General features: G+C 39.3%; 1 protein-coding gene across 7 annotated transcripts in view; it reads right to left on the bottom strand.

Moving 5' to 3' along the window:
* The window catches only part of cenpt (centromere protein T), a 56,257-nt gene that overhangs the window by 19,948 nt on the left and 14,592 nt on the right, over positions 1 to 21,717 (bottom strand). For all 7 annotated transcript variants that reach the window (XM_069901468.1, XM_069901466.1, XM_069901469.1 and 4 more), the window contains 7 exons: positions 18,682 to 18,772; positions 16,919 to 17,058; positions 16,349 to 16,421; positions 12,862 to 12,989; positions 8,891 to 8,975; positions 6,183 to 6,307; positions 1,936 to 2,307 (listed from right to left, as the gene is read on the bottom strand). In XM_069901468.1, the coding sequence (XP_069757569.1) occupies positions 1,936 to 2,307; positions 6,183 to 6,307; positions 8,891 to 8,975; positions 12,862 to 12,989; positions 16,349 to 16,421; positions 16,919 to 17,058; positions 18,682 to 18,772 (1,014 nt within the window). The remainder of the gene's footprint in view (positions 1 to 1,935; positions 2,308 to 6,182; positions 6,308 to 8,890; positions 8,976 to 12,861; positions 12,990 to 16,348; positions 16,422 to 16,918; positions 17,059 to 18,681; positions 18,773 to 21,717) is intronic.

Genomic DNA, 21,717 nt, shown 5'->3' with positions numbered 1-21,717 from the left:
TAACATATGTCCTGCATATGTATTATTTGTCTGTATGTGAGTGTCTGAATGTTTTGCACCAAGGACGAGAGAACGCTGTTTCGTTGGGTTGTACTTGTACAATAAACTTGACTGGAGAGTAAAAGTAAGGGGGATGGGAGCTAAGGGAAAGGAGACATGGGAAAAGAGAGAATATCCAGGGAGGTTTAATGAAAGCTAGCAAAGTTTATCTTAATATAATCCAATTGGAGATTGCCCAGACAGAATATTAGGTGTTGTTCCTCCAATTTGCAGGTAGCCTTGGATTGGCAGTGCACGAGGCCAAGGATAGACATGTTGTTGTGGAAATGGTGTGGAACTAAAATGGTTGTCCCTTGGGAGGTTCCTGACTAAATTCATTCTATGCAGTAAATTCAATGTTCAATAGCTTTTTCACTAATTTTCCCTCCTCTCTTGCCCTTTTCAATGACTGGGATAAAACGTACTTTGGCACCTTCAACCAAACATCCATTTGAAATTCTAAATCATCATATTGGTAGGTTATTGACAATGGAAAATGACACAATTACATCTGATAGCAATTATTGGTGAAAAGTGGGCTTTCTTAAAGTTCAAAGAAGCTTCCCTTGACACCGAACTTGTAAGATTCTCCAGTAGTTATTTGTTTTATTTGAAATAAGAATTGCTATGCCATATGCAGTAGGCAACCTCATAATATAGGTCAGCTTCTTATCACTTTATCCAGCTTTTCCCAAAGGATTGTGCTGGGTTCTCAGACTCACTTGTAACCTAGTCATTTTAATTTTTGATTCAATGTCCAATAAAAAGGATGAACATCAGTTGGTGTTGGGAAAAACTTAAATAATCTATTACTTCTTCAACAGGACTTAATTTCTGTAATGTAATTAGCAACACCAAATATTGATGATACTGGCTATTTTAGATGATTAGATTTGCTTAGATTCTATTAACACCAGGATTTGTCAAGACGGTTCATCCCTCATCATCAGGAATAGGTTCACATTCACACTATTTTCAGATTCCCCCACTTGTTCTGATCCCTACACTAGTGTTCCTGAGCAATACAAATCCTTTGGACTCTGGCCATTTTTAACCTTTCATAATAATATACTCAAGACTGGGTCCATGAGTAAACTACAGTATGAACCAGCTGGTGGTTGGGTATAAAACCAGTCCCAGAAAAATGGGGACAAGGAATATGTGTGTTTGTTAATAGTCCCTGTCAACAGGGTCATGGAGTCTATAGGGTCAAGCATATTAACATAATGCAACTGGTTGGCTGCAGATTGAGATTCTCCAGCAGTCATAGGAAAGGTAATGTCTGCCACTTGGGCTTAAACAAGGCCTGCACTAGACCAAGGCTTCTCCGCTCAAGTGGGACCTGACTTCCCAGTAAAAGACTATGTCTTTGGAGGTTATCTGCAAAGGGAGGACCCCTTCAACAATTGTTCTGCTCTTATATCCATTTCATTTCATCTAACATTACCCTTATGCAAAATGAAAAGAATTAATCATGTATTTCCTTACATCTGTAAATTGGAACAGTGCCGAGAATTTATATATACTTTTTAAAAACGCAAGATAAATTGTGATCAAAATTTTAATCACAAGATTTCCCGGCTTTAACACTCAAATCATAAGAAAAACCTGAACCCAAATATTATTTGCAACTTCATCACAACCAATATTAGACACAAATATCTCATCCTCAGAGTAGCCACCACCTTCTGGATTGATAAAAATACATGTTAAGATTTTGATTTTCATCTTATTTGTTGGACATTGTGAAAATTAAAATGACACTTGCTCAAATCTCATTAGCAATTACATACCAGTAATTCGACACAGTCAGTAACCCAAGAATAGCTCCTAAATACAAAACATTTATTCCTGCATAATCCAGTGGATTCCACAAAATGATTTGAAATAAAATACCATGATCCATCGGCTTGTTACCCCCACGTGGATCTCCAGTGAACTTTTCCGCTCCACGTTCCATCAGAGCATCGGTATCTACCAAGTTCTTTTGTTCTACAAGATGATGAGTACTGTCTCTTCCTGCGTTGGGTGTCTTTATGGATTTTTCTTTGCCTGAAGCTGTAAAATCGATGGGCTTCTCCAACTCCAACCCAGCGTTTAGACCAAAATTATTTCCAATTTCTTCAGTCCTGGCTGGAACAATCTCCACCCCATCACCTGGAGCTTGCTGGGTTGAGGCGTGATGTTCACTCACACCAAGTTTATTCTGCTGGGCATTTGTAATAGATTTCTTTTTCCCTGCATCTTTGCTTGCTGCTACTTGCGCCTCTGGAAATGATTTTTCTTGATTAAAATAATGGCTGGTAAGTCATTCTACTAACTAAATATATTAAGACCATATAAATTCCCTTTCACGAAAACTAAAATTCTTCAAAAATGGGAATCCAGAAATAAAAATCAATGTATATTATTCAGTAGGTGAAGTAGCGTCTGTGGAAAGAGAACATCTTCTGAATTTTCTATTTCACCCGTGATGGTCAAAACCCTTTTAAAGATGAAATTACACCCAACTTATATTCAATAGAAACTGTTATTAACCAAACTGAAAACATGGTACAATTATCCAATGGAAAAATTCCAATTTATCATATTCAAATCAGTGAGTTGTTGGATCTCACAATGCTTATATAATAAATAATACAAGGGTAATTATGGATTGGTCACTCAAAGGGGCCACCAATGAATCTTTTATGAAACCTGAATTACATTTGATATCTAACATTCCTGGTTAATCAACTGACAAGGTTAGCACAAAGCTGGCCACTTTACACCAGGGGAAAAAGCAAATTGCTGTGGAAATTCAGTGGGTCAGGCAACATCTGTGGAGAGAAGGGGATGGTCAACATTTTGGACCAGACTGTCTATCAGGACGTGCAATATAGTATCTGCAGACCCGTGTCTCTATTTGTAGACACAATTTTGCAAATTCAAATCCAAGACTGTTGGATGATCAATGAACAATAGAAGTAGGGCTACAACAAATCTTTGATTTTCATCTTGGTCATGAACGAAATTAGCTTTTCCCATTTATCTGTTGGTATTCCACATGGACAAAAAGGAAAAATGTGATGTTCCTGTACTTGCTCCGCCTTTTACCCTTTTTATAAACTGAAATGTACTGCTATGCAAGGCTTTGGTACACATTTCTAATTTTTTTGCAACTGGAGATGAAAGGATTTCTGTGATTAATCTCCATAAAAGCTATGAAACTAGCTAGGAAAGAGACCTACATTCATCAATTGTGGTTAATTACAATAATTTGGCTTGAAATGCTAATGAAGATAGCTCCATGTTGAATGGAGGCTCAGTGATATGTGTTTCATCACATGCTTTATAATTGGAACTGGGGTTTGAAATTTTGTTCACTGTAATTTATTTCATACTTTCTCATTGTTATATTCTGACCACAAGAGGTATAAACAGAATTAGGCCATTCAGCCCATTGAATCATCTCTATTGGTTGCAGCATGGCTGATGTATTCATTCTGTTCGTTTTTCAAGCTATACGGCCAGGTTTGGTCAGAGTCTGATCTGGCCTCTTCTTTCCCAATGAATTGTCACACTCCTTACCAAACCTATCCTTGAATATATTCAAGGACTGAGACAACACTGCTTGAGGATCCCAATGATTCATAACTCTGAGAAGAAACTTTGTCATTCTTTAAGGACATCAGTAAGTCATGCTTTGTAAGCTTCATTTGGGAAAACAGGAAACAAATACACACTGAACATCTGTGAATGCCAGCGATCAGGACTGGACCGAGGTTCAAATTCCACGCTGTCTGTAAGGAGTTTGTACATTCTCCCCAAGTCTGCATGAGTTTTCCGGGGGGCTCCGGTTTCCTCCCACCATTCAAAAACATACCGGAGATGTAGGTTACTGGGGCGTAAATTGGGCAGCATGGACTCGTGGGCCGAAATGGCTTGTTGCCATGCTGTTTGTCTAAAATTGAAATTTAAAAAAATTAAAATAACAGGAGTAAATTGTGGGATTTTCAACTTTATACTGACGTAGGGGGTTAGCATTGCCGTGACATAGCTCCAACGTCCTGGGTCAGCCTAATTTTGGACAAAATGTTCAAAAACACACGCATGCACCCATGCATTCCAAAAGCAGAATTGTTTTGATCTGATTGTCTCATTTAAATTTAACAAAGGTTTTCTCTGCATGTTTTACGAGCCTGGCAATACAATTAGATTAGTGTTATGAGGCCTGGCTACTTCATCGGGGCTTGCCATTTCAATCCTGGACTCTTTTGGAAAGCAACCTTTGCTTGGGGAATCTGAGCCATATTAAATGCAGCATAACTAGTATCTGATCACCAAATAAATTCTTTTCAGTGCACTGAAATGCCCCTGAAGCATTTCACACAACTTCTAAATTTCTAGGGCAAAGGTCACTCTGAGAATCACGCCCATAAACATGTGGGCCACAAATTCCCAGAACTGATCCACAGCAAAAAAAATGTAAAACTTAAGCCAAGCACTGGTCATCTACTTTCTAGAAGTCAATTAAACAATGTGCTGATGCTGAAGAATCTGCTAATGTTTGCACACATTTATAACAAGAGAAATGAAGAGTCCAAATAGAACTTGTGAGGAAACAACCTTTAGAAAATATTTGTGATTCACTTGATTCGATTCTATCGCCTTACATATGGAAGGGTAAGTGCTTTTGTCTAAACAAAATTCATCTTCAAAACCTAAAAGAAATAGAGGCATAGCTCTACCTAATTTCAGATTTTACTACTGATCAGTCAACATATGCAACCTCAATTTCATAATCCAGTGGACTGCCCAGAATGGGTAGCAAAGGAATTGAACTCTACTAAAAACATCTCCATTCCAGCACTTCTTGGATCCTCACTTCCCTTCTCTTTAAATAAATCAATTGATAATCCTGTTGTCAGGCACACAGAGAGTTTGGATGCAGTTTAGAAAATATTTTGGACTTCATGTTCTTTCTCTTTCAAGCCCTATTTTAACCAATCATCTTTTACAACATTTTTTGTGACATCTTGTTTAGATTAGGTATTGAACGTATCAAAGATTTTTTTTATTGATAACAGTTTTGCATCATTTGAACAATTTCTAGAAAGTTCAATTTACCAAATACTCTTTATTTTAAAGATATGTGCAAATCAGACATTTTCTCAAATCTCAGATAGTTAATTTTTCTGATTCAAACATTGTTGACATATCATTTAGGGTTCAACATTCTCGCATAGGTTTAATATTTATTATTTTTGTTAAATTGATGGGTTTGAGACCTGCCCTTCTAGTTAAAATTAAAAATGCCCAGGAACAGGACTAAAGCCTCTCATTAACAGAGAAGGTTTAGGATTTAATTTTTCAGATGGTTAATATTACATCCTTATGTGCCCGTCATTGCTTGTAACAATTTAATGTTGTAGTAGGGCCTGTATGCCTAAAATCAAATGATCTTTTATCTATTCAGATGTAAATTCTTGTTGTGATAAATGTAAGAGAAGAAGCTTCTTTAATTCCCATGTTCTGGACAGGTCCTAGTCTTGAAAAATACTGGAGGGAGGTATTTCAAACTTTATCTTTAATTCTTAATGTAAATTTAGAGCCTAATCCTTTGGTTGCTCTTTTTGGTACAACTGGAGAGGATGATATTTTAACTCCAATCAAATGTCATACTCTGTCTTTTACATCTCTCTTGGCCAGACATACGATACTGTTTAGATAGATGGATGCTGCCCTGCCCACTCATGCTCAGTGGCTGAAGGACATGATGTCCTATTTAAATTTAGAAAAGATCTGTTACTCAATTATTCAAGTATAAGTTTCAAATGCTGTGGGGACCATTCCTGAATTACTTTCATAAACTCTAGGCATAATATTATTTATGAATTTTAATATTTGTCATTTTACCTCATGAATGAAGTCCATTTTTTCTTTAGTCATACACCTGGGGTTAGGGGATGGGGTTTAGAATTGTGCTGAATCTGATTTTTAAAAATTTTAATTTTGTATTATGGTTGCATTCTGTGTTTTATTGTTTGGTCAGTTATCCATTTTGTCATTAATATTATACAGTCCATAAAAGTTTTGTATATGCATGCTTATTTGTGAAAATCAATACAAAGATGTAAAAAGAAAGAAAATATTTGTTATACCTTTTGTTTTCTGTAAATAGAAAAGCACTCCTCCTTCAAAATCATCTTCATTAATGAATTTGAGTTTTGGTCTTCTGCTCAGAACTGGTTTTGACACAGATTCATCAGTACCAACATTAATTGATCTGCAACAGACATAATATGATATGTTCTCCATATTCCACAAGTTAACTTGATACTTAATCACAGGTCTTGAGAGGTTGGACAGCCATCAGCTGTTTTCACTTGAGGGGAATCCAGAATGTAACATCCAGATGACCCATCACAAACAATCCATGTTACAAGATTTGCAAAACAACATAGACTATAGAATTACCAAGCATTAAATTATTATGGCACATTTTCTCAATTAAAATGCCAATCTGAAAAATCACACTTATGCTCCACAAATTCTACAAAGCATGTGTGCAAATACAGGAGACGATCCAAAAATGGACCGATGTGCAAAGATACCATCACTGAGAGGCAAAGACACCTGGTGCATGTGTACTAGTCAGGGCACTTTTCTCTGGAAAAAATAAAAGATCAAACTTAAGCTCACTGTAGATCTTTAAAATACGAAGGTCTAGTCACAGAGTCCAGGGTTAGTCACAGATTCTTCTACTTGTGATCCAAGACAAAAACAAGAAAATCACCCACAACCCCAATTGAGAAGGAATTTCATTATTCTTAATGCGGGAATGATTTGAAACCTGCTGCAAATAGTTAAAGTAACTAGCATTGATACATTTTAGGGGTAGCTGGTTCAACATAGAAAAAATGATGAGGAAAATATACCAGCAGAGTTCAAGAAGGGGATATTGAAGGCTCACATGAAGCATAAACCCAAGAAAAATACAGGCCAAAAAGCCCATTTTTTGGGTCATTTTCTACAGAATAAAACAGCAGCATTTTAAAATGATATAAATAGTGGTCACAGCTTATTAGGGTCTTCACTCCATGTGCTCCTGGAGTAACTTGTACTGAAGCAAAGTTTCTCTCCTCTTTCCACTAGGTTTCAATTTATCTGACTCAACCAAAAATTCATAAGTTTAAATGAAAATGCAGATGTTAAAATATCAACAGGACATCATTTATGGCTCAGAACTACATGTAGGCAAACAAGAAACATTGTAGATATTGTAAAAATGGACGAACACACAAATTGCTGGAGGAATTCAACAAGTCAGGAAGCATCCATGGAAGGCGATAGATATCGAACGTTTCAAGCTGTAATCCATCAAATAGCAAGAAAAGAGGGCAGAAACCTAATTAAAAGCATGGGCTGGCAGGCGAATACAGGTGAGGGGGAGGGAGGGGGAATAAGGAAAAAAAAGGAAAAAGCTAGGTGATAGGAGGAAGAGACAGAAGGGCTGAAGAAATGCACTCTGATAGGACAGTAGTTCAAGGAATGATACAGAGGGGTGGGAAGCTAAAGGAAGGAAGGTGTGGGTGATGGAAAGGTAGAGAGAGCAGGGGAGGGGAAAGGAAAGAAAAGCAGCAAGGTTGGCATAGTGGCTAGCGCCTTTACAGCACCAATGATCGGTACGGACCAGGGTTCAAATCTTACTATGTCTGTAAGGAGTCTGTACGTTCTCCCCGTGTCTGCGTGCGTTTTCTCCGGGGGCTCTGGTTTCCTCCCACCATTCAAAAACGTACCGGGGATGTTGGTTAATGGGTGTAAATAAATTTGGCAGCAAAGACTCGTGGGTCGAAATGACCTGTTACTATGCTGGATGTCAAAATTTTAAAATTTTAAAATGGGGCCAGAGAGAGAAGGGAAAGCAAGGTTGGTTAAGAAAACAAAAGGGGTGGGGTGGAGGAAAAAACAATTTGGACCTTGGTGCAATGAGCTAAATGGGCTCTCTCTATATGGCAGACAGGCCAAGAAATTTCCCATGAAAACACCATGAACGATTTCAAAAATAGATATCCTTAACTGGGGGTTGTGACTTTATTTTTAATCATCTTGTAATTTATTCCCTTATCTGAAGCATAGGCTAGCACCAGTAAACAACAAGAGCAAAAACTATTATCCTTTTATTTCCCTAATCCACAGTACTCAAACTTATTGTGATACTCCACCAGTTATGTTGTGATCACCTTGACCCATATATCCTTCTAGCGTGAATGATTAGTTCAACACCACACTATAAAATCTAGGATCTTTATTAGTCAGAAAATTGTTCCTAATTGAAGCCAAATTTTACCACCAAGATGGGGGAAGGTTAAATGAACACCCTGAGTACAACCACAATTACAGCTTATGTTGTGATTAGCATACAGTTAGTGAGTTCAGAATTGGGGAAAGCCATGATGCCCTCACTGGAAATTAATTTCAAACACTCAATATTTAGAATTCTACCTGAAGGATACAATTGTAACTGTATGAACCACTCCTTTCAGAAGGACTAAAAGGAAAAAGGAGGCAAATGCAGAAAGTTTTCATTTAGCTTTAAGATCAGACAAATATCTGTTTACTGATCATCTATACAACAAACAGGACAATTGTGTCATGCCAAAAACAATAGAAAAAAAATCACAGAATTCCATTAAACCTGCATCTTCTCATATCAAAGTGCATTATCAAACCCACTGGTTTATTATTTTCACAACACACAGGATACAAATATGAAAAATGACTTTTTTTTTAAATAAAAACTGCAAATGATCTATTTACAAAATATTAAACCCATGAAAATAGCCACAATTATTTGTTCATTTATTACCCAACTATTTCTGAAATATCAGTCAGTCCTGTTGTCTTCTCAAATGCTTCACATCTTTCAGTTTGCTCAGGTTCTTGCGGTAGCACTTCAGCAAGAAAAGAACAGAACACATTTTATCCTCAAATAGTGATATACATTTCCTTCTGCACAAGCTTTTATGGATAACATTCATTTGCCAGATGCTTTTCAAAAATTTCAAAATGGAAAACCTGCTTTAGAAAGCCATAACATGTCCTCTGATCAGACAGAAAAGAAATACAACGCAGGACAACAAATATTTTGCATCCTTAACACTTTCAGGTGTATTTTATGAATTTAGTGCTGCTGATTACAAAAACCACTGTAACATTTTCCTATCACTTTTTTTAAAAGGTATAACCTATTTTTATGATTTCCTGTCATATTTTAAGTCTACTACTATACAGCCCACCAAACATGCTGTTTGGGTCAATCCAAGCATGCAGTGAAGGGGCTATGCAGATGTTGTCTTAGGCCTGGGCAAGCTTAGTCAAGATAGATACAGACAAGCTATAAAAGCAGCTCGTATGCAGATGCTGTGCACACATTGTTTCGTCTCAAACCAGCAACAACAGACGATGCAATTTAAAAGGGTTCTATTTAACTCTATATTTATTAATAAATAATAATAATATAATGTCTTAAAACAATTAACCCCACTATAAGTATCTATAGCTAAAATAGAGATATTTATAAACTGCATATGTGGAAAAACACAGTCCATTACAGTCTGTGCCCAATACTAAATAAAAGGAAAAATTCCCAACACCCCAGGTCACTCTAGTTAAGTCAGTCCAAAGACACAATCTACAGACTGATCTTCAAGGGACCAATTTTGTCCCTTACTATTCTTTTGCTCTTAATATACCTGTAGAAACACTTAAGACTTTCTTTCACATTGTCTACAAAGCAACCTCATGTCTTCTTTTAGCCTTCCTGATTTCTTTGAGATTTTCACTTTTTATACGCCTCAAGTACCTCATTTGCTCCATGTTGCCCCATACCTGCTATACACCTTTCTTCTTCCAAACTAGATCCCCAATATCTCTCAAAAACCAAGGTTTCCTATGCCTGTGGAACTTGCCTTTAATTCTGATAGGAACAGACAAACTCTGTACTTTCAAAATTTCACTTTTGAAGGTCCTCCACTTACCTTGCACATCCTTGCCTGAAAACAACATCCCAATCCACGCATTCTTGATTCTTTCTCATTTCCTCAAAACGAGCCTTTCTCCAATTTAGAATCTCAACTGGGGCCCAGATTTATCCTTCTCCATAATTAACTTGAAACCTATGGTATTGTGATCACTGGACCAAAAATGTTCCCCTACTCATACTTCTGTCACCTGTCCTGTTTCATTCCCTAAAAGGAGATCCAGTATTGCATTCTCTCTAGTTGGTACCTCTATATATTAATTTAGAAAACTTTCCTGAACACATTGACAAACTCCAAGCCATCAAGCCCTTTTACAATTTGGGAGACCCAGTCAATATGTGGACCTTATGTTTCCTGCAGCTGTCTGCTGTCTCTCTACAAATTTGTTCCTCCAATTCTCGTTAACTATTAGACAGTCTAAAATGCAGCCCCATGAGTGTGGCCATAACTTTCTCATTCTTCAACTCCACCCATTTTGCCTCAGTAGATGAGCCCTTTGGTCCATCCTGTCTGAACACAGATGTGATATTTTCCCTGATGAGCAGTGTCAATCCTCCCACTTTCATCTGCTCTGTTCTATCACGTTTAAAGCAAATGAAGCCCAAAACATGGAGCTGCCAGACCTGCCCCTCCTGCAACTAAGTTTTACTAATGGCCGCAATGCCATAATTCCATGTGCCAATATATGCTTTAAGCTCGCCTGCCTTTCCTCCATTCTCCCTGCATTGAAATAAATGCACTTTAAAAAATTTCCACCACATACAACCAGTTTACATCTAACGATGCATACAAGTTTCACATTATATTTTCCCCTCCTCCACTCCTCTATCTGCTCTGGCACCCTGGTTCCCATCCTCCTGCAAATCTTGTTTAAACCCAGCAAAGCAGCACTAGCAAACCTTGCCACAAAGATATTAGTTCCCCCCCAGTTCAGATACAAACAGTCCTGTTGGAACTGGCCCCATCTTCCCTGGAAGACAACCCAATGATCCAGAAACCTGAAGCTCTGACTCCTGCATCAGGTCTTTACACATGTGTAAAGCTGCATTATCCTATTTCAAACCTCACTAGCACATGGCATGGGTAGCAATCCTGAGATCACAACCCTGAAGGCTCTGTCCTTCAACCTAGCACCTAACTCCATGAACACTCCTTGCAGGACCTCCTCACCTTTCCTACCCATGTCATTGATCCATATATAGACCATGACATCTGGCTGCTCACTCTCCCTCCTAAGAATGCTGTAAACTCAATATATCTTGGACCTTGGCACAAGGGAGGCAAAATATCATCAGGGATTCTAAATCCCTTTCACAGAACCTCTTATCTGTCCCCCTAACTATGGAATCCCTTCATCACTACATCTCGCCTCTTCTCCTCCCTTACATTCTTAGCCACAGGTCCAGACTCTGTGCCAGAGACCTGCTCACTGTGGCTTGTACCCTTCCCCAACAGTATCCAAAATAGTTATTGAGGGGGAAGGGCCACAGGGGTACCCTGCAATGCCTGCATGTTCCCTTTCCCTCTCCTGATGGTCACCCATCTACACTCCTCCTCCTGCCTCCGAGGTGTGAGTGTCCCTATAACTCTGACTTATCATCCCCCGTTTCCCAAATGATCCGAAGTTTATCCACCTTCAGCTCCAACTCCTTAATTTGGCTCGTCTGGAGCTGCAGGTGGATCCACTTCTCGCAGATGAAGTCGTCAGGGATACTGCTGGCTTCCTGGATGATTCACATTCTGCAAGAGGAGCATTCCCCTGCCTTGGCTGCCATTCCCTCTGTTTATGACTAAAGGGAAAAAATTATAATACAAAACCTACTTTTACTTGTGCTTACCTGCTGAATCATTTTTGTTCCTCAAATAGGGTGTCCCTTTATTACTTCAATTGCTACTATCCCGAGCCTCTTACCTGATCTCGCTGAAGTCTGCTGAGCCAAAGCCTTACCCCTCTGACTCAGTCCATTTCAATGATGACTGCTCCCTTGATAAAATACAGATGTGATCTCCTTGTAGGTTATTTCACACAAGGAGATCACATCTCTATTTCATCTTTAAATATGTATTTTCTCATCAAGACCTCCCAAACCATTGATCTCCACCATCAATGTCAAGGGCAGTAGGTGTAGACGCACCTCTCCAAGTCACACACCATCCCAACTTGCAAATATAATGCCAGTTTCTCATCGCTACTGAATCAAATTCCCTGGAATTCCTTCCACCATACATTGCTAAGTTGGGCAACAGTGGGTCAAGGCATTGATTTATTACATTCAAGGATGGGTAATAAATACTAGCCTCATCAACAATGCATAGACCCCAAAAATCCAGCTGTTCCTGAAGGCCATCCAAACGCATCATTCAAAATTTTAATTGCCCAGAAAACATTATTTAAGAATGGAATGTAGGACCAGCAAATGTATTCAGAATGCTTGAGCAGTGACACTAGCTCTCAGCACAAAATTCAATTTACTATGGAGGAAGATGATCATTTTCAATTTCCTGCACATCTTGTCTGTTTTCTAAATCCAACAAATTTAAATTCAACTGCAAAATATTTGCTATTTTGCATAGCTGTTATGCACGTTACAAAGAAAAGCAAAACAGCAAGTTGTACTTTGCTCCTGTTTCACTTTCCAGTTAACGTTCACTGTACCATACAATAAGTACAGTATTAAATCCTGATTTGGGTGGACAAAAATATTGCTGGTCATTGCTAAACACCCAAGTTTTAAAGTAGACACAAATGTCAAATGATGCTCAAACAAGAAAGCCCATGACAATTTTAAACAAATACCTTTATTGTGTGCCAAATAGTTATGCACCCCCTCTTCAAATTCATCCTCATTTATGACTTTACGTTTTACTGGTCTTCTACAAAGAATTGGTTTTGTTGTGGTCTCCTCAAAATCAGGATTGATTAAACTGCAATAAACATTCACATTTAATTTAGTTAGATGCATATTAAAGAGTTGAACATACATTTCCCCAAAAGCTCTCGAAATCTTATTGCAGAGCATGTACAAACATGCGCAAAAAATAACTAACAGTAAAGGTTCCATAATTGTCAAGTAATACAGGTACACAATCATTTATCCAGAAAGCTCCAAAAAGCGGCATTTTTTTTGGTGCTGGTACAGCGGTGGGGTGGTGGGGGGAAAGAGAGAGAGAGAGAGAAGCACGACTAGGTGGGGGGGGGGGGGGGGAGAGACGGCAGCGCGACTCGAAGGGGGTGGATAAGGCAGCACAATTCAGGTGCGTTTAAATCTCGGGCAGCTGACTTTTCTGAAATTTGGAAAATCCGAAATTAGAACACACTGTCGCACAAGGGTTCCGGATAAAGGATTGTGTACCTGTACTACACTTAACCTGAAATTCTTTAATTTTGTCTACCATAAGGAAGACAGAGTCGTCATTTTGTCCACCGCCCCTCACAGAAATGAGGCTTTAGCGAGGAACGACCTTGCAGCCCCTAGTTCACAAGGCCAGTGCTCTAACCACTGAGCTGTCAGAGCCTCCTAGGACCCAACTATTGGGCTTGTTAATGCCATCAACACTACTGATGCATTCAAACATACAACTTCTTAGAAAGAATCAAAAATATGGACATTTTTGGAAGATCGTAGCCTCAGGGCTGTGTACTCAGTCCGTTCCTGTTCACACTACTGACCCATGACTGCATCCCCTGTTCCAGGCTCTAATAGTGTCATCAAGTTTGCAGATGATACAAGGGCAGTTGGTGATGAATTGCAATATAAAGAGGTGAAAAATCTCGTGAAATGGTGCGAGATTAACTACCTGAGCCTCAACATGGACAAGATGAAGGATGATCGTGGAATAACTACCTTCCACTACACATCAACAACTCTGTAGTAGAAATGGTGGAGGGCACCAAGTTCCTTGGAATTCACTTAACTAGTGACCTATCGTGGACACACCAACACTTCCTCACTTGTCGGGAAGGCGCTACAGCAAATGAACTTCCTGAGAAGACTAAAGCAGGCAAGACTAGCAGCCACCATTATATCAACCTTCTAAAGGAGCTTTATTGAGAGCATCCTGGCTGGTTGTATTACAGTGTGGTACGGTTGCTGCAGAGAAATGGATTGGCAGTCAATCCACAGGATCATAAGAGCTGCAGAGGGGATCATTGGAGTCTCTCTACCCTCCCCCTACACCCCCCCCCCCAATTGACGCAAGCTACCAGGATCGTGGTCCGAAGAGGATGTGCAAAATCATTGAGGACCCTTTCCACCCTGCACATAGCATCTTTCAGCTGCTCCTGTTGGGTAAGAGAGCCAGCACCACTAGGCTGAGGAACAGCTTCTTTCTAGGGGCAGAAATGCTGAACAGCCAAAGGAACTGCTCACACTCTAACCAGCTGAGACTCTCATTTGTACAAAGTAATATTTATTTATTTGTATTAGATAAAATACTTGTCCTGCATGTGTATTACAGTAAAACCTCATTAGAATGCGGTAGTTGGAATCCAAGATTTCATACCACGTTACAGCCGAGTCGCGGAACAGATGCATATATGTCAGATTGCCCACGGATAATCAACCCAAATAGACACCCTCTCCGCTACCGAAGGCCCCCCACTCCGCTGCCTGACAGCCTGCCTCCCTGCCGTGTGGGACGTCGGGCAGTGGGGCGGCCAGCTGTCAGGAAGGGGCCAGCAGGGAGGGGGACTGTCAGGCAGCTGCCCCTGCCCTGACTCAGGAGCCGGCATTTGCTCTGCAGCATCTCTCCCTGCTGTAGACCTTTCAGGTGGCAGAACACCGCCTTCCGTGCTGCCACCTGAACATCCCTTCGCAAACACCCACAGCCGGCTCCGGAACCGCATTTCCCCCGGCGATTCCACCTGAAAGCGGCTTATAATTAACAATTTCAATGAAAGAAAGCAAGCGCACTCTTTTAATATTGGTAATCTGAATTTTAATCAACTTATTTGCCGTTTGGGGTCCACAGACACCTGCGTTATAAGTGATTCTGCGGATTAACGAATCGCGCTCTAACAAGGTTTCAATGTATTTGTCTGTCTGTGTTATGTGTGCTTGTGTGTCTGCAAGCTTTGCACCAAGGACTGGAGAACACTGTTTTGGCAGGTTATACTTGTACAATCAGATGACAATAAATTTGACGTGACTTTTATTTCCTAGTCTTAAAATAGTTTAGCTATGATGAAGGGATGGATATTTAATGATAAATTATAACCCCAAATAAATAATTCTCTCCCCTCAGGATTCATTATAAAAATAATCCTTCAAAAGGAAAATAAAAGTAAACAACTCCTAAAATCCTCTAAAACATTCTGCTTATTACACATCCTCCACTGATATAACCCTCATTATTCAAGACTTGTGCAACCTCATTCTCTTTGGCATTTTCACTCTCCACCTTCAAGTTACTAATTTGCCTTATTCTTTTCAAATTTGACTAATATTGATTATATAAATATTTAATTCAATAATTTGATTGAACAATTTAAATAATTAAATATTTAGTATCCTTATTTGCTGACTGTGGAACATAATGTCCTAGATGCATGGGATGTCTATCTGGACTGATTGCAAAACAAACTTTCTCACAGCACCTTGGTACACATCACAAACTCCAACTCATTCTCTAATCACCCATATCGTAGTCTATTCCATTTCTAAGTAATCAGATTCAGAATTATAGCAATGCTGTTGAAAACATGTCACCCATAAGCTACTGTACACATCACTCCAGAAAGCAGCCATTCATTTTCCAACTAAATACATATACTTGGTAAGTAGTACAGTATTTATATTGATGGACTAGTAATCCAGAGGCCTAGACTAATAACCCAGTTCAAATAAAAACCTCACATTATTAAGTGTGAGCAGTCATGAAAACCTTTTCCAAAGTGAAAGAAATGTTTATTTATCGAGGAAGAAACCCAAACCTAGTCCACCCTCTCACCTGAAGTAGCTGGCATGAAATCAAATTAAGAGTTCAAATAAACAGCTCCTCCATCACAAGGCCATTGAAATGGCTAATAATTGCAGAGAAATGGAATCCAAAAATTCAAAATGCAAAGTTTACATTTACTTTAGTTTGCAAGTCCCAAGCAAGCCACATCTTTGACATTAACTTACCTTGGAAAGAATTAACTACCATCATGAAACAAAGTGTGCTAGAAGCTAGTTTATAAGTATTTGCTTCAATAATTATACTAACACGTTTCAAGACCAAATCATAAGTCTATAATCATAAAATTTAAGTCAGCACAAATCTGATATCAAAGTGTGGCTTACCCAACTATTGTTGAGATGTCTGGAGGCCTTGTACTCTTTTCACACAGTTCACTTTGTTCACCTTCTTGAGGTTCTGGAACCAAAGCAGTCATTTTACCACATAAAATTATAAGATATTTATTTATTTAGTTCAACTTTTTTTGGCATTTATTATCCTGAAGACAGTGTTGTCCTCATAAAGTATGGTTAGAATCTAATTTGGTTAGAATCTAATTTCCTTTCAGGAATACCACAGTGGTAAAAAAAAAAACTACATGGTAACTGAGCACTAACCATTGTTCATCAAAACTGAAAATTAATCTTCCAATAACACTTTTTAAGCTATGCCATGTCATGTTCTGTGGGAAGGGAATATGCTAGCAAGGCAAAATAAATGTCAATTAAAATTTAGGCAACAATACAATTTAAATTATATAGGGTTTATGATAATTTGTGAAATCCAGGATAATAATACAGTATAACAAACAGAAGGGACATCAACATTGATGAAGAACATTAACGTGCACAAGAAAAACAAAACCTATTTCTGACATTTCTCAATATTTCATATCTCCACAAGTCCAATAATACCTGTTGTGTAGTTGACTCTCTCTTGCACCGCCTTTTCAAATTGTGAAACACTTACTTTCCTCTTGTTGGAAATCTGATGGCGTATGGGCAAATTCTGTTCTTCGGTATCATTTGCTGGCAAACTTAAACTAAACATGTCACTGATAACAAAAAAAAACATTTATTTAATACAATATGTCTCAACAGTCAATTTTAATCTCCTACAAAACAGGTTCATCAGAAATGTATTTAATGGTTCAGCTTGTGTACAAGGATGGATAGTATTCATCAGCAAGAATAAAAGCCATGACCTCGATCTAAACTCATCTAGGATAATGATTTTCCTTGGGGCTTCAGGTTTCTCCCTGATCAAAACACCTTTACTGAACTAAATATGCAGATAAGTTAAACAACCTGCTAACATTCAGTGCCTTAGATTCATATAAATAAAGATCACTTAAGTGCCTTGACCCTATCAAAAGGCATCATAATGTAGCATTCCTGCATATAGTTCAATGGAGCTGATGAGTCATGAGTCCAGGAGAAGATCATTGTTCCATAAGCATCAGAACAGGTAATGAAGAGATGCAAATTGGAAAGTAGAACTTCGAAATTGAAGAACTGATTCAATGAGATGAAAGAGAATTTGCTTGGGGTCCTGTGATCAATTTGATACAATTTTCCAAAGACACAAGAAAATACATTGATGAGGGCAGGGTGGTTGATTTAGTCTACATAGATTTAAATAAAGCTTTTGGCAGGTCCTACATGGGAAATTGTCCCAAAGGGTTCAAGCTCACAAAATCATGGGTGAGTTGGCGCACTGGATCAGCAGTACGAGACAGAGAGGAATTTGTGCATCATTTTCTTTTTCTTCTTTGGCTTGGCTTCGCGGACGAAGATTTATGGAGGGGGTAAAAAGTCCACGTCAGCTGCAGGCTCGTTTGTGGCTGACCAGTCCGATGCGGGACAGGCAGACACGATTGCAGCGGTTGCAAGGGAAAATTGGTTGGTTGGGGTTGGGTGTTGGGTTTTTCCTCCTTTGCCTTTTGTCAGTGAGGTGGGCTCTGCGGTCTTCTTCAAAGGAGGCTGCTGCCCGCCAAACTGTGAGGCGCCAAGATGCACGGTTTGAGGCGTTATCAGCCCACTGGCGGTGGTCAATGTGGCAGGCACCAAGAGATTTCTTTAGGCAGTCCTTGTACCTTTTCTTTGGTGCACCTCTGTCACGGTGGCCAGTGGAGAGCTCGCCATATAATACGATCTTGGGAAGGCGATGGTCTTCCATTCTGGAGACGTGACCCATCCAGCGCAGCTGGATCTTCAGCAGCGTGGACTCGATGCTGTCGACCTCTGCCATCTCGAGTACCTCGACGTTAGGGGTGTGAGCGCTCCAATGGATGTTGAGGATGGAGCGGAGACAACGCTGGTGGAAGCGTTCTAGGAGCCGTAGGCTCCTACGGCATCATTTTAATGATTGAAAGATTGTAACAAAAGGTATGTAATGCTACGACTCTTCCTTTTCCTAATGTTAACAATTGGGATACAAATGCAAGACACGATTGGTGTGAAAGGTGAACAGTCATAGGAAAATACTGATTAGTTGACAAGGTGGCCAGAGGAATTGCAGATGGAATTAAATCTGGTAGGTGTGAGGTGATACACCCAAGGGTAGAATGTGCATCTCAATGGATCTAATAGCCCAGTTTGGTGCATAACATTTCGCTGCCTTGAAAATAGGAATTTTAAATAGATGAAGAGTTCTGTGCAATAAATAACTTGTATACCTGTCGGACAATGCTGTCTTGGGTTGAGATTCCTTTTCCACAGACTTTTTCATTTCAGAACTTGAAACCTTAACCAAAGAGGATTCCCGCTCTATTGAAGAAAGCAAGCAATAAAGTGTAAAAAGACACTCTTCATGCAATGAAAAGATCTGTACACAAGTAACAATAGTAATTACCAACCCAACAAAACAGCATTCTCTGGTCCTCAGTGAAGAGCATGCAGACACACAACCGGACAAATCACATGTACAAACAATATGTATTGTATGCAGGACAAGTATTTCATCGACACAAATTAATAAATATTGTTTCATGAATACGAGAGTCTCATATGGTTAGTGTGAGCAGTTCCTTTGGTCATTCAGCATTCTCACTACCTGCAGAAAGCTGTTCCTCAGCCTGGTGGTGCTGGCTCTGATACTCCAGTATGTCTTCCCTGATGGGAGCACCTGAAAGATGCTGCAGGAAAGATGATTTTGCGTGCCCTCTTCAGACAATGACCCTGATAGATCACATCGATGAAGGGGGGGGGAAAGAGATTCCAGTGATCCTATCTGCCACTCTTATGGTCCTGTGGATTGACCTCTGATCTATTGCTCTGCAGCAAACAAACCACACTGTGATGCAGCTGGCCAGGATATTCCTAATAGAGCTCCTATAGATGGGTTGACATAATGGTGGCCAGGAGCCTTGCCCGCTTCAGTCTTCTCAGGAAGTGCAGTCACTGTTGCACCTTCCAGACATGTGAGGAGACATTGTGTGTCCATGATAGGTCACTAGTTAAGTGAACTCCAAAGTCACTAATTAAATGAACTCTAGTTGAGTGCTCTCCACTACAGAGCTGTTGATGTAGAACAGAGGGTGGTTATTCCTGGTCCTGCTGAAATCCACCAATCATCTCCTTCGTCTTTGTCCATTGTGAGACTCAGGTGGTTACTTTTGCACCATTTCACCTCTTCCCTGAAGTGCAACCATTCTTTGTTGTCTCATTAGAGGTTAAAAAATCTCATTGGAGTCTAAAAATGCTCATTAAGTAATTAAATCTCCTTAGAACTGAGAAATTTAAATCTCAAGTAGAAATGAACTTATTTCACTAAGAGCTAGACACTACTAAGATTGTAACTTTTGCTTTAAAATAGATAGGTCAATAAAAAGGCAATCTGGTTAACACAATTATTGCCACTTAATCAAGAAAGGTGCTTATAGAAGTAAGACTCTGGCAAGGTAATAAAGAATGTAATTTGAATAACGCATTAATGATTTGACATTCCCTGCTGGACAACCCCAGCCAAGCGATGCGATAATGGGTTGACATTTGTTGCTGCGCAACCCCTACCCAGCTAGCAAGTCTCCACCAGCCCGGAGTTTTCCCATTTAGGTCGCAAGTACAATGCCTGAGAAAAGGAGAAACCTGGTTATGTGATTGATTCACATATAGATGCAATTTGCAGATGACTAAATATGTCACTTAATGTTGATAGGGTAATGCATGTAACATGGGAGTGGGTAATTTCACATTATCTTGTGGCACTGTGAAGAATTCTGGGACTTTTGCTGTCAACTTGGCTGAAATAGAACACAAAGATTTATTGGATTGTGGCTAAAGCTGAACTTAATTTTCACTTTCCTAAGAAGTTATTCCACTTCATTTCACCAGAAATGCTGTTACATAAATCAGTTGTAATGCTTTTCTTATTAGTGAGGGACAATATTCCACATCTGTGAGAGACATTAACTGTGAGTGATTGAAAAGTGATGGGCTAGAATGAGTGATTGAAACCAAGAAGTAATTAAAGAATGAGAGTTACAATCGAGTGATTAATGTAACAAGACATTCCATGAACAAATGTGAAAGCTGTTTTCCTTTAATTTCTAATTAGTCAACACATGAAAACATATGTAGCCATTGAACTTATTAACTATCTAAGACAACCCTTTTCTAGTGTACTTTGAGTAAGGGCTCAGTACCAGAGAAGAGTCACTGGGCTCTTCCTTGTGCTCCCTTGCTCCCACTGGCGTTACTACAATAGACGTATTAAATTGTGTTTTAAAACTGGTTCTGTGGTTCTCTGCTGTATTCTTTATCTACAGGATAGGTTTGCAGCACGGGCAAGTATTTATATTGGCGTAGTCGGCAAAGATCTTGCTGGGATGATTGACACAGATGAAGTAGGAGGCTACAAGGAAACTGGGACTTCGGACGGATTTGAAGAGCATTTCGGGACCCTTGAGCCCAGTCTCCTTAGCCAATTTCCAAGAGCATTGTGATCCCTTCAAAGGAGGTTGATCCAGAAAAGAACCAAAGTTTGAAGACAGGGTGAAAAAGAAAAAAAAAGTGATTTTTTTTGACTGGTCACATAGACCTGTTAGTCTGGGTAAAACGTATTGTCACTTACTTAATGCGGAAAAGCAGGCAAGGGAAATGGGACAAACTATGGACAAAAGTGATTGGGTGTCCCGGTACAACAAATGTGCTATTTGTACCAGAATCACGGTAAAGATTATCGGTACTTGTTGGCCATATTACCCAAGAAGTTAGGAAATGAAGCATAGTCCATACAAGGGACACAACACAATCACTACAGCTGAGGCAGAGTAGCTAATGTGAGGAAAAAGCTGCATGATATAGAATCATGTGATGGCAGGGACAAATAAGTGTAAAAAGAAAGCATACAAACGAATGGCAAAAATCTAAAGAAATAAACTGGAAGAAAAATGCAAGTCGTAGAGGGATGGCATAATGTACAAAGGAGGGTGCACCAAAAGACTGGAAAGTCCCGCAGGTTGAATGTGAGAGGCTTGACAATCAGGAGAGAGTATGAAAGCAGAGCTCTGTACCTGATGGTTAACAAACAAAAGGTGATTTTAAAAAAATCATGGAGACCCTAAACTTGCAGAATGAGGAGGAATCAGAAGATTCTTTGTGGGCAAGATCACCCCGATATGTATACCAGCAGTCACAGTCACTAGTCTCATGTCTCTCTAGTTACAATAAAGAAGGAGGAGGAGTAGCTAAATTAGGTTTCAGACTCTGCT

This window comes from Narcine bancroftii, chromosome 10, assembly GCF_036971445.1.
Source record: "Narcine bancroftii isolate sNarBan1 chromosome 10, sNarBan1.hap1, whole genome shotgun sequence".
In the NCBI taxonomy this organism is placed as follows: Eukaryota; Metazoa; Chordata; class Chondrichthyes; order Torpediniformes; family Narcinidae; genus Narcine; species Narcine bancroftii.
This window is presented reverse-complemented; position numbering and strand designations above follow the sequence as displayed.